At 41.7% G+C, this 16,477-nt stretch overlaps 1 protein-coding gene across 4 annotated transcripts in view; it reads right to left on the bottom strand.

Annotated features, from left to right (window-relative positions):
- RLF (rearranged L-myc fusion) overlaps positions 1–16,477 on the bottom strand; it is a 64,460-nt gene that overhangs the window by 11,871 nt on the left and 36,112 nt on the right. For 2 of the 4 annotated variants that reach the window (XM_014949173.1, XM_014949174.1), the window contains 2 exons: positions 12,294–12,496; positions 4,303–4,439 (listed from right to left, as the gene is read on the bottom strand). In XM_014949173.1, coding sequence (XP_014804659.1) covers positions 4,303–4,439; positions 12,294–12,496 — 340 coding nt within the window. Of the gene's footprint in view, positions 1–4,302; positions 4,440–4,709; positions 4,870–10,735; positions 11,595–12,293; positions 12,497–16,477 lie in introns of those variants that run through there. The other 2 variants (XM_014949175.1, XM_014949176.1) reach the window with 2 other exon arrangements.

Raw genomic sequence — 16,477 nt, forward strand, 5'->3', positions numbered from 1 at the left:
ACGGCCTTTCATAGTGAGGAAGAGACAGCTGAGAAGCTAGAGAGGCCTACAAGAAACTAGTATAGATGAAGTATAAGTCACAGTGTTTTAATTTTAAATCCTAAAACAGAAGTAGAGAGGAAAACAAGGCAGACCCACAATATCAGCAACTTTTTCTACTGCCCTTTAGCCCCAAGAAGCTGACAAAATGTAAAATTCAACTGAACATCAGGATGACTAATAGGAAGAATCGCATGAAGGGAAGCTTACACAGGGATACCAGACAGGTATCTATTAATACTTGAAGTAGAAAAAGATCTTAATAGCATATGAGACCACAGAGGAGTTTTTAAGAAGTTGTGCTTAGCATACTTAATGCCTCTTGTGTTAATGGGAAAGATTACATTATTTTATGGAGTGATGAATTGCCTGACTCCATGGAGACTAGCCAGCTCAGAACTACCGCCCAGAGCAGCACTACTTCTTGGGTAAAGTTACAAATACAGCAGATACCTCTGGTTTTAAAAGTAGCATTACACATTATTTTATGATTATCAGCAACAATCGTTGCAAAATATTTCAATTTTGGTGAGGAATAACATACACAACCCTAAGTTTGCTTTCATCTTCAGCTGTGAAATGAAGCTTCACACCAACAGCACTAATTCACATACCATATATATGTGTTTTACTAGTCTTCTCTTTGAGGCTACAGGATAATCTGAGCTAAGCTAACGAAATAGCTTAACCTCTCCAAATATGCAAGAATAATAAGAGAAGGTTTGTGCTGGGTCGGAGAGTTAGTACTGTGCCATCAGGCAGATGCTAGAGCAGTGAATATGAGAGGGAAGGGAGGTAGATTTTTCCCTAGACCAAGAGTGATGTTAACAGCTGAACAGATTTAACAGCTTAAAACTTCCAGAAGCACCAGTGTTGCACTTCTTTGCTGGTACTTGTCTGACCACATGGTAAACTAATCAAGCATTAACCTGTAGAAAGCTGTACATGGTTTTGGATGGGTTAGATAACGTGCTTACTACAGGTCAGGTGGGCCCAGAGCCAGAACAAGAGATGAGGCAGACTTGTGCAGCCAGCACCACGATATGGCAAGAATTTATCTTCCACTTTCTGGCAGCAGCAAGCAGGACTGCGTCAGACAACACTATACTTGCTCACAGGGGCTAACAGAAAATGTTTCAATATACTGCAATGCTAAAAATCAAGGACATGACCCAGAAAATTTGGCAGCAAACTGTTTTATTTAAGGATCCTACAGATAAGTGAAACATTTCCAAGTGCATGTGCTATGGCTTGTCTGTTGAATCAAATACCGTAACAGCACAAAGGGAAGCTGACCAGCAAATGACACTGTACCAGAGGGTTTCTGCTCTTCATACTCCCTGCTCTCCCCTCAAAGATCTTTACTCAATGTTTTTGGCACCACTCAGTTCTGGTCTATCAAATTACATAGTGCACCAGAAGCACACTATGAAAACTGATTAAAGCTTAAATCATTTCTTTATTGACTTGAAACACCATTACGCAGGCTTATGATTAAATACAACAAAAATTTACATTTTTATCATTAACAATCAAAATCCAAAGAGGTGCTAATGACATCACTAGAAAAATTGTAAGTAGAGTCCAAATAATCAGTAGATCAAGCATCACAAAATAAAATAACCTTTCAAATACAGTGCTGTCTTTTTGAACCAGACAGGACTTTCTTTGAAGTGAATTAAGCAATTGCTGTCCCTTAAAACCAGCAGCTGATCACAGATAGCAGTGTGTCTCAGTTTATGTATTCAATTTAACTAAATATTTTAAGTATGTATTTATGCTGTACTTAAGCCCATATAATGGCTAGCAAGCAACCTCTAGCATGATATCTCCACATTAGTTTTAGCTGTAAGATTAAGCTAAATAAGCATATGGCAGTGAATCCATTTTACCATTTCCTGTCCTCCCAGCTGGCCATGACATTTGTCACGCTTTTGACTGAGTTCAATTTACTACTGCAGAGAAAGAACCACCTCATCTCTTTTCCAGGGTACTGACTCAAATCAGCTCTGCAATGATTTCATAGATCACCACGGTTTGTATGGAGCAGAAGCCTCCTCATTTTTGTAAGCCATAATATCCACTACATCTGTAACGTGTAATCTCACACCTAATCAGTAAAGCTGGCTGATCTGACAAATGTAATCTTCTAAGTTTTATGTCATGTCAGCCACTTGAATTCATCTGCCCTGTGGCTAAATAATCTCTAGATCTGTATCTGCCAAAAGGCAGGTAGGCGGAGGTCAATAAAGGCCACTCCATCAAACAGCAGTTGACCGTTAGACCAGCAAGGCACCCTTATTTTCAAGCAACAGTACTCTTTAAACAGACTTGGAGGTACAGCCTCAAAGTGAGAAAGTAACCCGATGGTCGCACCAGTTTCACAAGGAGGAGTTCATCAGAAGGTGAACTTCACTCTGTGTTCCAGCAACCTGGAAGCTTTACTCTTCAGTGTTTACAGACTGCATTGGTTGTGTGCAATGCTTTTGCACAAGGAGTGCCACATACAATACTAGAATACCAACACAATTTCAGTGTTAGACAGAAGACTTCATTCTCCTGTCTTGTCCCTTGGGATAGGCAGCTAGAACTTGAGGGTTTTGTCCAGAAGCAGCAGAGGGGATGACTGTGGCACACATGGACACAGCAGCGCAGTCTGAACCAGCTCCTTTCATTTGAAGAACCACTGACAACAGTGTAGACATGACATGACTTCAGCTGAAGTGACAGAAACCTGCTAACACAAGTATGTAGGAGCATACCTGTGGCTAGACCACGCTAACACTTGTATCTTCAAGCTTTCACTGCTGTCACCTCGGCTGGCCAATCCTAAAGCTGACATGGGAGTACCCACTCAGGTCACAGCTGCCCCATATTTTCTGCAGCCTTAGGCCCCATCATGGGCCAGACTGGCACAGAGAGGAGAAATCTACAGCTCTAATTGTTCTCTCCCAGCTCATTAGTCAGGAGAAAACATAGACAGAGTTACAGGACCTGCAAGTTTCATTCAAATTCTAACTAGTTTCAGTGGAGACACTGTACTGCAAGCAGAAAAACTACCCACAACTGTTGTCCCTAAAAAGAGATGCTATTCTGTAACAATAAATGCTACATCACTGAACTCTGTTTTTCAGTCCCAATACTCTCAGCTACACATGAAGTCCAGTTCTCTTCATTTGCACCCTAGGGACACAGCTTTTAGACTGAACTGCTTAACAGCAAATCATTTAGTTCGCCCTGTTACTTGCTGTTGAGGGGCTGTTTGGTTTGTGGGTTTTTTTTTTTCCCCTTTAAAAAGAGATTATAGGACGGACTTTATTTTCATATCTGTTTGGACATGGCTCTAATCTTATCTCTAATGACACATTTCAGTAGCAAAAACCACTCAGCCTCTAGAACTTCCAAGTGTGGTGGACTCTCCCTTTCTGAGTCTTCCACAAGTTCATGTCTCTCTACAAGGAATGCTTTTGCTTAAAAAGACGTTTCTGGCCTGAAACAGAATTGATATGAAAATACTTCTGGCCTTTTTGTATGTATGTATGTATGATTGGACCATGCTAAACTATCAATCATCCTGTTGACACTTAAGTGCTATGAAAACTTTGCTTTACGGCTTACAAATCTGGAGTGAATAAACGAACAATGCCAGTTAACCAAACCCAAATTCCCAAGATACACTCAGATGTCTGGCAATGTAAAGCTTTATCCAGATCAGTGTTTAAACAGAAGAAAACTACACATTTAGGCATGCGTCAGAAGTCACAATTTGGCCAAGATCTAGTATTATAATTCTCAGAGTTACATAAATTACAAAGACTGTCTGGGGTTGGGGTTGCACATTCTTACTACTTATATCTCTGTGGAAGAAGCAAAAAAAGGCAAACTCTCATGAGTCTAAGTATTCAAGAGGGAAGAACTGAATTACAACACTCTTTGTGGAACCACAAAGGTTAGGGGCTTGACATCAACCCATACACCACTGATCCAGCACTACTTACAAAGCTCACGTATTATTGAAGCACTGCTGTTAATGCTGTTTTGTTTTTAAATGATTTAAAAATTATTAACTGCTCTGTTATTGTAGCAAGATAAATCCTTATTTATTTTGTCACAAGTTATCTACAAAGTACTTCAGCCTGATGTACTTCTCAAGTTAAAAATATATCCACTTTAGCTACATATTTTTGTACTACATTATCTCAGTTCTCTTGTGCTGAAGGCAGTGAGGAATGACTGGGAGTACCAGTAACACTTATTACTTACCAAGAGCAATACACGTTAGCTGTTTGAAGCTGATGAGTAAGGTATGTTGTACAAAGAATAAACGCGGTGTTTTCTTGTCCTTCAGATTCCAGATTACATATAATGTCCAGTACTTCTTTGCAATCCACCTTTGCAATCTTTAAGAAGAAAATTAAAAGAAAAGACACTTTATTCTCAGCCTGTTTACAGAAGAAATGCATGTTTACTGTATCAAAGGAAATAGTCTCTCGAACACATGAACAGAACACTATGTCTCATTTTAATACCCAGAGATCATACCACATCTTTCAGCTACAGAACAGCATGAGAAGTTCAGGTATGTTACTTTTGATCCCTTCTCAGTATTAATTTTCTTTGGGACCATCTTCCATTAGCTTTAGGGCAGCTTTAGCAAAATACTTACGTACAGGGAACAATCTAAAACTTCCTGGTCCTCTGCACTTGCAGACATCCCTGTTTTCCTTTTGAAAATTAAAACCCAAGTCCAAAAAGGTCAAGAGATGTGAAGCGTCAGTCTCTTGTCCTCTTTGTCCATAAGTGCTGATTCTGAACATCACTCTCCAAATGCTAAAAACGGAAGTGTTTAGAGGAGAAACAAATCCTGTGGAAGTTCTGGAAAGCCTACTTAAATGTAGTACCTATCTGTGCATCAAAACAGAGCAGTACCTTGCTTATAAGCCAAGTATTTTAGACCACCAACTAATTAGGAAGTGCTTTTATTATTAAGACAACACTATTTCCAATACAGTTTTTCCACCAGATCCATTCCACTTCACAGAATAGGCTGCACTTAGCATCATCCACTTTAATCAGCTGTTGCTACTATAAAAAATTCAAACCTCTTGGTAATCATGAAAAATAAACATATAAAAAGAACAAAGTGAGGGTAAAATACATCAAATTAATTTTCACAAGCATCTCATTCAGCAGGAAGAGCAGAATTAGGTACATTATGCCAGTTTTTCATACAGGCATTGATTGGTAAATGTTAACATTTTCTAAGGTGCACTGACTGTGGGTGTTTGACTTGAGACTCGTGACTGTGCTTTTGCAGCAGACATTTCTAGAGCTGCAAGTGCCTGCAGATGTGTCAGTTTGCATTTGAAAGAGTAAAATGTAGCAAATTATTTTGGTCAGGGGTTTTGTCACAGACTCAACTCTGGTAAGAGAGAAACCTCAAGAACTGATTTCTCAGAATATTCATGGTTGGAAGGGACCTTTGAGGTCATTCAGTCCAACCACAAAAAAAACCCAACCAAAAAAACCCAACTAAAACACCACCACACTACACAGATACAAACGAATGATCTCGGGCACTACAGCATGCCCTGAAGTGCCATGTCTACATGTTTCTTAAATACCTCTGGGGATGGTGACTCCACCACCTCCCTGGGCAGGCTGCTCCAGTGCCTGACCACCCTCTCAGGAAAGTAATTCTTCCTCATATCTCATCTAATCCTCCCCTGCCGCAACTTCAGACCATTTCCTCTGCTCCTGGCATTATTCCCTTGGGAGAAGAGGCCAACCCCCCACCTCTCTACAACCTCCTTTCAGGGAGTTGTAGAGGGCAATGAGGTCCCCCATCAGCCTCCTCTTCTCCAAACTAAACATGCCCAGTTCCCTCAGCCTCTCCTCATATGATTTGTTCTCTAGGCCCCTCACCAGCTTGGTGGCTCTCCTCTGGACGAGCTCCAGCACTTCCAATGTCCTTCCTGTAGTGAGGGGCCCAGAACTGAACCCAGCCCTCAAGGTGGGGCCTCACCAGTGCCCAGTACAGAGGCACCATCACTGCCCTACTCCTGCTGGCCATGTTGTTCCTGATACAGGCCAGGATGCCGTTTGGCCTTCTTGGCCACCTGGGCACACTGCTGGCTCATGTTCAGCCGGCTGTCCACCAACACCCCCAGGGCCTTTTCTGCTGGGCAGCTTTCCAGCCACTCTTCCCCAAGCCTGTAGCGTTGCCTGGGGTTGTTGTGACCAAAATGCAGGACCCGGCACTTGGCCTTATTAAACCTCACCTCACTGGCCTTGGCCCATTGATCCAACCTGTCCAGATCCCTCTGTAGAACCTTCCGACCCTCAAGCAGATCAACACTCCCACCCAGTTTGGTGTCATCTGCAAACTTACTGAGGGTGCACTCAATCCCCTTATCCAGATCATCAATAAAAATACTAAACAAGACTGGCCCCAAAACTGAGCCCTGAGGGACACCACTGGTGACCGGTCTCCAACAAGATTTCATCCCATTAATCACAACTCTCTGGGCACGGCTATCCAACCAGTTTTTTACCCAGTGAAGAGTGCACTTGTCTATGCCATGATTTGTCAGCTTTTCCAGAACGCCGTGGGGGACGGTGTCAAAGGCCTTACCAAAGTCCAGGTAGACAACATCCACAGCCTTCCTTGCATCAAGAAGGCGGGTCGTATGGTCAGAGAAAGAGATCAAGTTGGTTAAGCAGGACCTCCTTTTCCTAAACCCGTGCTGGCTGGCCCTGATCCTTTGCCTGCCCTGCACTTGCTGTGCGAGCTCACTCAAGATGATCCTCTCCATGATCTTTCCCGGTAGCAAGGTCAGGTCCTAATTTTTATTCTGTATAGCTTAACAGGATCTCTGTACTCCTCCTGAGTTGCCAGTCCCTTCATCCAAAGGTGGTAAACCCTCATTTTTTCCCTAAGAGATATCAAAAGCTCTTTGTTCAACCAGGCTGGCCATTTTCCGGGGCCTTTAATTTTGCGCCTCATGAGGACAGCTTGCTCCTGGGCGTGCGAGCTCACTCAAGATGATCCTCTCCATGATCTTTCCTCGTACTGAGGTCAGGCTGACAGGCCTGTAGTTGCCCGGATCCTCCTTCCAACTCCTCCTGAGTTGCCAGTCCCTTCATCCAAAGGTGGTAAACCCTCATTTTTTCCCTAAGAGATATCAAAAGCTCTTTGTTCAACCAGGCTGGCCATTTTCCGGGGCCTTTAATTTTGCGCCTCATGAGGACAGCTTGCTCCTGGGCCTTTAAGATTTAAATGACAATGCTTTGCTAACACTAAGAGGACAGACTTCATTGCTCCTTGCATGTCAGAGATAATAAGCACTTAGAATATCTGCAAATGAAGCGCCACCTCCATTGGGTAGGGAAGACAGAAAACAAGCCCATACCAATGGCCACATGAAAGAATTCTGAAGGGGTTCATCACTGCGTGAGAACATGGCTGTTCTAGCTTACAGATAACAAAAAAAGGGATACTGCTGCATACCATCTCCCTCCAACACCCCCTACCAGCAGCACCTCTGTTCTCATCTACCTTGGGTACATGCAGGCACACAGCCTCCTGCTCCCGAGGGAGTCTGTTTGACAGCTGGGCAACTCCCGTCCTCTCACAGGATTCTACCATCTCTCTCCACTCAGTTTTTCCAATTCATCATAGATCACAATTTCCATCAGCACATTTTATAAAGCAAATGAGGAAAACAAAACTAAGTGACCCAAACTTCTGTCTTTGATAACTTCCAGAATTATATACTGCCATCTCCCCAGTACTACAGCAAACATTCTTAAATAATGCAAGAGGCTGCCTGCAGTGACTCAATACAAGCCTGATCTTCCAGGTCTTTGTTTTTAGAAAAACAAAGATTGTCAGTACATGTAAATATGCAATATGTTTCCTCCACAAAACTGAAGATAACCTGGCAGCCTATCTGTGACCTCCTTGGTCAGGTTTCCCAGATCCATTAAAGGAACAATCACTAAACTACACTACCACTGTTTTAAATACTACAAACTTAAACCCCACTTACTAGGGTTTCCTAGTCTACAGAATGAAAAAAACAACCTTATTTTTAATAACCACCAGTTACTCCTCATTCCGATTCACACTATAATAAGACCTGGAGCTTCTCCTCCAGCAACAGGCCTGTCTGTGGTGTTTGGAGCAGCCTGCAGTCACACAGCACATTGGAGTTGCTCTCATCACAGAAATTTGATTCTTTTTGGCCAAATTCACTCATATTCAGGACAATAAGTACTGAGTAAGAAACAAGGCCATTTGTTTTCAAGTCCTGTTTATTTCAAACTTTGTCAATAATCCATCCCATTTTAGACTTTTTGTTTTGTTTTGTTTTTTCCTTCATTTGGGTGTGGTTTTTTTTAAAATAATATTTAAGACAAAAAATCCACAGCTTGAAATCATCCAGCAATATCCAGTCAGTCACTTAAATGACAAATCAGACACTTATTAAATCGAAGTGTCTTTACTAAACCTAGAATGCTGACTGATGCTTCTCTTATTCTGTTAGTTTCTAACAAGAAGTTTCCAACAAGAACAACAGCTGAACGAAAGTTGAGAGGCTACAGAATGAAGAGTACTAAGATATTTTAAATTAGAATTGTTGAAAAATGTTGTCATCCTCCCAACATTCCATTACCAAGAAGGATGCCAGTTTATCCCTCAAAGTTACTCCATGGAACATAAGACTTATTTTGGTTTTTTCTTCCATGTCATTTTAGTTTGAAGAAAATATTTTATCATTACAAAGATACTTCATTTCTTATGTCATCACAAAAATTTCCTACCACTAACCTAACCCTTCTACTATTTTTTTAGTAAGACATCATGTTAATACTCCTTAAAAAAGGGGGCACCCAGTCTCTTATCTAGGGAGACTTACTCTCCTTTCAGGAGCTAGAGATGTACCATGAACCAGCCCAAAGCAATTTGGTTTCAGCTCACAGAGTGTAAATTCCCCATAGCTGAGTTGGGACAATACACTCTCAAGTCTGTGAACGCAGGCTACTCTTCTGTAGCACATCACTTTATTTGCACTTAATAATGCTGCTATAGCTGCAACAATTTGGCAGCTGCTGTCTCAAGTTTTAACAAAAGAACATGTCTTATGTCAAAAGTATTTCATTAAGCGTAGAAGACCATCCAGTCCCCCTCCCTGGGCAGGGATACCTCCCACCAGACCAGGTTGCTCCAAGCCCCCTCCAACCTGGCCTTGAACCCCTTCAGGGATGGGGCAGCCACAGCTTCTCTGAGCAGCCTGGGCTCTCACCACCCTCACAGCAAAGAATTTCTTCTCCAGATCTCATCTCTATCTCCCCTCTTGCATTCTGAAGCCATTACCCCTCATCCTATCAATACATGCCCTTCTACAAAGTCCCTCTCTGGCTTTCTTGTTAGCCCCTTTCAGATACTGGAAAGCTGCTATAAAGTGTCCAAGGAGCCTTCTGTTCTCCAGACTGAACCCTCTGAGTGCGGCCATCCAGCCAGTTCCTCATCCACCAAGTGGTCCATCCATCAAATCTGTGTCTCTCCACTTTAGAGATCAGGATGTCATATGGGACAGTATCAGACGCTTAGTGTAAGTCCAGATAGGTGACATCTGTTGCTCTTCCCTTATCCAGCAATGCTGTAATCCCGTCACCAAATGTGTCAGGCATGACTCGCCGGTGGTGCACCCATGCTGGCTGTCACCGATCACCTTATATTCCACATGTCACAGCAGAGCTTCCAGGAGGATCTGCTCCATGATCTTGCCAGGCACAGAGGTGAGAGTGACTAGCCTCTACTTCCTCAGGTTTTCCTTTTTTCCCCTTTTTGAAAGGGGGGGGTTACATTTCTCCTTTTCCAGTCAGTGGGAACTTCACCAGACTGCCACAACTTTTCAAATATAATGGAAAGTGGCTTAGCAACTTCATCCACCAGCTTGCTCGAGACCCATGGATGGATTTCATCAGGTCCCATGGATTTATGCACCTTCAGGTTCCCTAGATTGTCTCAAAACTGATCTTCGCCTACAGTGGGCACTTCTTCATTCTCACAGTCCCCGCCTTTGCCATCTGTAACTCAGGCAGTGTGGTTAGAGGCCTTGCTGGTGAAGACTGAAGCAGAAAAATTCACTGAGTACCTCAGTCTTCTCCTTATCCTGAGTGACCAGGTCTCCCATTTCCTTCTGGAGAGGGCCCACATCTTCCTTTAATCACTGTCCTATAGAAGCTTTTCTCGTTGCCCTTGGTGTCCTTGGCCAGATTTAATTCTATCAGAGCTTGCCTAACCTGGTTCCCGGCTGCTTGGACAGTTTCTCTGTATTCCTCCCATCCTACCTGTCCTTACTTCCACCCTCTGTATATATACATGTATGTATGTACACATACACACACATATATATGTACGTTATTGTCTATAGGTAGAAGTAGCTCACTAGCCTTAACTTCTAGGAGCTCAGCAATTTAACTTCCAAGCCTGGACCCAGCCATTCCAATCTCTTCTGGTTCCTGGAAAGGTATGACTATACATTAGCCTCTACTTCCTCAGGTTTTCCTTTTTTCCCCTTTTTGAAAGGGGGGGGTTACATTTCTCCTTTTCCAGTCAGTGGGAACTTCACCAGACTGCCACAACTTTTCAAATATAATGGAAAGTGGCTTAGCAACTTCATCCACCAGCTTGCTCGAGACCCATGGATGGATTTCATCAGGTCCCATGGATTTATGCACCTTCAGGTTCCCTAGATTGTCTCAAAACTGATCTTCGCCTACAGTGGGCACTTCTTCATTCTCACAGTCCCCGCCTTTGCCATCTGTAACTCAGGCAGTGTGGTTAGAGGCCTTGCTGGTGAAGACTGAAGCAGAAAAATTCACTGAGTACCTCAGTCTTCTCCTTATCCTGAGTGACCAGGTCTCCCATTTCCTTCTGGAGAGGGCCCACATCTTCCTTTAATCACTGTCCTATAGAAGCTTTTCTCGTTGCCCTTGGTGTCCTTGGCCAGATTTAATTCTATCAGAGCTTGCCTAACCTGGTTCCCGGCTGCTTGGACAGTTTCTCTGTATTCCTCCCATCCTACCTGTCCTTACTTCCACCCTCTGTATATATACATGTATGTATGTACACATACACACACATATATATGTACGTTATTGTCTATAGGTAGAAGTAGCTCACTAGCCTTAACTTCTAGGAGCTCAGCAATTTAACTTCCAAGCCTGGACCCAGCCATTCCAATCTCTTCTGGTTCCTGGAAAGGTATGACTATACATTGTCTAATCTTCCAAAAGAAATTCTTCCTCTCCAAGCCTCCCCAAGCTCCTCACTCATATCCACTGTTTTGTAACATTTCCTACTCTGAACTTGAAATTTCACTTAACCTTTATTTCTTTTACTAGTTAATTCCCGCTTCCCCCTGCTGGGTTTTCAGTCATTGCCACCACTCATTCTCCAACAGCTGCCATTCTTTGAGCTCTTCATCTTTCACCTTTTATCCATCTTTTTTCCCCACTTATTGTTAGACCTGATAACTTTCTACCTGAGGAAGACATGAACATAAAATAAAATTCTCTCCTTCTGAAAACAAAGGTGTTTTAGAAGTCTCAGATTTCAGCAATTCTGGAAAGAGTGTTAGCTACACAATAGCTGCGACCAAGCATGCAAGAAACATTACATGCAAATCCTCATTTCGCCAGTTATTTACATCAACTTTCTGACCTGAAGAGTGTGGCTTCAGGTCCCATTAAGTCTTTGTAAACCATACAGTTTTAAGATACTGCTCTGATGCTTAGTGGCTTCATTTTCCCATAAAAAGTTTAAGTGATTACCATAATTTAATTCAATCCATCCATCTGTGTTCTAGCTTTTAGATTTGATGGGCAATTAAAGACTTTTCTGAGAATCTAGGTAAAACAGATACAGCTACAATTCACAACTCTTAAATGAAAACTAAAATATGAATGCAATCCAACGTGATTTCTATGTCATTCATCATTAGTAGCTAATCCAATCAAAAAGAGTATTGCAAGTTACCCATTTATCCCCAATCCCTCCAGTTCACAGACTATACCAGCAGTTAATAGAAATGTTCTTTACTACTGCAGTCTGCAACAGACCATTTCTCTTTTGGAATTCTGCTGCAAGAGTTTCACTCTTCAGCTTTAGTCCTTAGTATTGCAGAAATAAATTCTAAAATGCTTGATAAACATACATTAAAAAGTGACTGTGGATTACTAACCTCCTTAATGGAGTCTTCATTAGGCAGCATAGAACACACACATGTGATGTAGGCTTGACGAAAAGATGAAACATTTGCAATTTCTGTAGAGTCTGCACACAATTTTGACAAGAAAGTAGCTTGTGGGATGCAGTTTGACTTCATCAAATGTTTTATTCGCATCTGCAGAAAGGAAGGCCCTTCTCGCGTAATCAATTTATTAGCTAGGAAAAGAAAAAAGCCTTTGAGAATACAGAAATTTACAGCTGACACTTAAGTGAAACTGTCTTACTGCATCTGCATTCACACTTTATTACAAACTTGCATAAGTATGGTCAGCTTTCTTAGGAAACTCTAGGTATAATAAAAAGTGACAGCAATGAATGGAATATTTATAAGTTATTTTAAGTTCAGACCAACTGTGTAGGGACAAGAATGCTGGGCTATAGAAAATAGACACACACCACCCCTCCACCACCCTCAACCAAAAGATAGCATCCATTAAGGCAGTAAGTGTGCCCCAGCAGTGACTAAAGGACACTTACCAGACCATATAGCATTTTGAACAAGATACCAGTAGTTTAGCTGAGATTCAAAGTCTTCAACTTTTAGTTGTAGCTTCGTATTCCAAAGAATCAAAATTATTTCAAACAAAGCATTACACACTTTTCAACTGGAGATATTTCCACCCAAGTTGTTAAAATCCCACATAATGCCAAAATACACAAAGTGAAGATGAGGATGAAAACCTTATCTTTGTGGTACTTTAGAAGAATTGTGTTTAATTATGCTCTAGATCAACCTAATGTAACAGATCATTACAATACTTGATGAACTAATTCAATATTAAAAATTTACTGTCAGCTACAAAATACAGTATTTTGTAAATATATATAAAAATATATTTCTGTAAGTAGTTAGCAAAATTGACTTAGTCTGTGATTCTATGGTAAGTCCTGGGAAGAGAATCAAAATAAATTTGTGACATTTTTAATCTGATTATCTCAAGCTGGAAGGCACCCATAAGGATCATTGAGTCCAACTCCCTACTCCTTACTCCTTGTAGAACTACCTGACACTTAACCATTTTACTAAGAGCATTGTCCAGATGCTCCCTGAACTGTGACAGGTTTAGTGCGCTGACCACTTCCCTGAGGAGCCTGTTCCAGGGACCAACCACCCTCTCAGTGAAGAACCTTTTCTTCATGTCCAATCTGACACAGCTTCATTCCATGTCCTCAACACCGGTCTCCAAAGACAAGAGATCAGCATCTCCTCCCTTCAGGAAGGTGCAGACTGCGATGAAGGCACCCATCAGCCTCCTCTTCTCCAAGCTGAACAAACCAAGCAGCCTTAGATGCTCTTCGAGGTCTTTCACTATCTTGGTCACCCTCCTCTCGAAACACACTATTAGTTTGAGGTCCGTCTTCTATTGAGGTGCCCAAAACTGCACAGAGGACTTGAGATATGACCTCCTGATCTCCTCCCTCAATTGGCTTGCAATGCTCTGCCTGATGCAGCCCAGAGCACACTGTTGACTCCTATTCAACTTGCCGTCAACCCCAAATCCCCAGATCTCTTTCTCTAGGGCTGCTCTCCAGCCTCTTGTCCCCCAACTTGTACATCTAACTAGGATTACCCCATCCCAGCACTTGCTCTTGTTAAGTTTCATAGGGTTGGTGATTGCTCAGCTCTCTGTCTCTCCAGATCTCTGTAAGGCCTTTCTATCTTTGAGGGAGCCCACAGCTCCTCCTAATGTACTATCATTGGCAAACTAACTTAATGTACATTTGACTCCTGCACCCAGATGAATGTTATAAAAACATTAAAGAGCACTGGCCCTAAAATTGACCAATAAAATTTTCATGCTTTCTGCACTTAAATTATTGTCCACACAGTAAAAGAACATGACACTACACTAGTTGGCAGAAGGCTTACAATGTGCACCTAAACAGAAACTCCAAGTACATATTACATGCTTGTAGGGAGTCTCACTAATACTCTTGCAGAAGTTTGCTTAGTGGTCCATTAGAGATAATTTTAAGATTCAAGTCTATGATATTAGTTTCCATCTTTCATAGGAAGAACCTCTGTGCAGCAAGCTCTTGACATAGCTGACAGTGACACCTCACCTTACAGCAGCTTCAGTGGAGAAGGTAAAAAAAGCTGGCTGACCAAGCCAGAATCTGCAGTAAGATCTCCAGCTGCTAGAAAACAAACAACTACCTCTTACATATTACATCTGTGTAAGATATTGTGCTTGAAAATTTATCAAGGAAAACTAACAATGCTGCTATATCCATCCTGTGTGATATAAGAGACCGCTAACATAACAAGGTGGCTACAAGATTACAGCTGAGGAGAACTCTCAGAAGGCTTGCTTACTCAATCTCAGAAACAAGTAATCTATCCAGGTGAAGCACACTGTTCCTGGGCATGTCAGTAGCGGATTTTAGCATCCACAAGCATTCAGAGCAGTTTGTAGTCCCTGTTTCTGCAGCTCTTGGCTGACAGAAGTATTAAAAAAAATATATTTCAGGTCCATGAGAAGAATAAAAAAAAATACTAGGAAAGTAAGATATTGTATTTACCTGCTCTAAGAATTATTTATATTCCTCATTTTTCACTCCACAGCTAGATACACGTTCAAATTGCTTAAATGAAGTTTTTACTGACATGTCAGAGCCAGTTAGTCAAGACACTGGAAGTGTTTTAAGAGTACCTGCAGTCAGCCAGACAAATTAAATATTTTCAGCTTAACAGTCACATTTTTATCTTTAAGCACAAATGAGAAGCTTACTAATTAATTACAGGAGATAGACTCACTGTTGGTATGGACAAGGGGGTCTCAACTTTCTGCAATCTTTGGGAGTGGGCAGTAAGCCTGTGCGCCCCCTCCTCACCCAAGGGTGGCCCACCCCTCCCTGCCTGGGCCGGGGGAGGGGGGGCAATGAACTCTGCCGGGGGGAGCAAACGACAAACTGAGCTCCTCAGCCATGCATCTGTAAGTGATGAAGGGAGGAGTGAAAGCCAGATACCTGACTAGTGATTTATTCCCATCTTAGCAATTGGTTTTCCTTTGAAGTGTCTATTCTTTTCCAGCAGCCTGCAACAACCTCATTTGCCCTGAGAAGGGAGCAAAACCTGATTTTGCTGCCTATTCCTCAGAACAGTTGTTTTCCCCTTTTGCACTCAATCCTACCTGTGTTATGTTTCCAAACATGTCCATTAACATATTGTCTTGTTCCTTTTCTTCCTAGACCTCCTGCTGTTGTCTGTTCTGTCCCCATGTTCTACCAAGCACCTCAGGACTAGAACTGCTTGCTATAAAAATCCATGCAAAGACACTTTGCATTCCTTCTCTCCTCCAAACCCTTCAGAGCAGTAAAGGGTCAGTGCAGTTTCAAACTCCACACATATGTAATGGGATCTCTTCTCCCAGGATCAAAAAGTAAGGATAAGAGATTTCCCTTCTCACCCAAACCACCTGGCAATATAAGATGAATTTAAGTTATACCCCAATATTGTGAATATAGCCTTTATAAAGCATGAATGGCATTAAGATATGAAAAGACTCTGCAGCAACCATGAGAAATGTTCAAGAGAAACAAGCATTTTTGGTGAGCATTTTCATTGAAAGTACCTCTGGAACAGGACAACAATGTGCTGAAGTCCACTCAAGTATGTTAAGTATGTACGAACAACCTTGAGGTCTGTATATTTTACAGTAGCAGGATGGTGGAGAGTTCTCCCAGCTTTCCTACAAATCAACTCCTGTCTACAGAGACATACCAAGATGTTGGTATTCATCTGCTGCACACAGCAACAAGTTCCCCCTAACCCTTTTGGTCTTCCTGAATGATATATTTGTTAAGCCCAAAAAAAAAAGTATCTTGAAATAAGAGTATTAAAGCTAGCTTTCTTTAGAATAGAAGAACTTTGGAGGTCAAGACTGCTGAATAGCATCTATTATGTTCACTTTGGGATGCTCATATCATTTAGCCATCTAAAAGGCATAAGCAGCAATGATGTTTTTTGCAGCCCTTTTCTCAAGCAAATATTCACGCCCAAAGCAACCACCTTGAGGCAGCTGACAGTACAAAACAACAACCATACTAGAATAAAAAAGAAATTTAAAAAATTAAGAACTTTAACCAAGAGACAAGAACACATCATATTTTCAGAATCTTCAATTCAAGTAATGA

The sequence above is a fragment of the Calidris pugnax genome, unplaced genomic scaffold (assembly GCF_001431845.1).
Source record: "Calidris pugnax isolate Ruff unplaced genomic scaffold, ASM143184v1 scaffold174, whole genome shotgun sequence".
Lineage (NCBI taxonomy): Eukaryota > Metazoa > Chordata > Aves > Charadriiformes > Scolopacidae > Calidris > Calidris pugnax.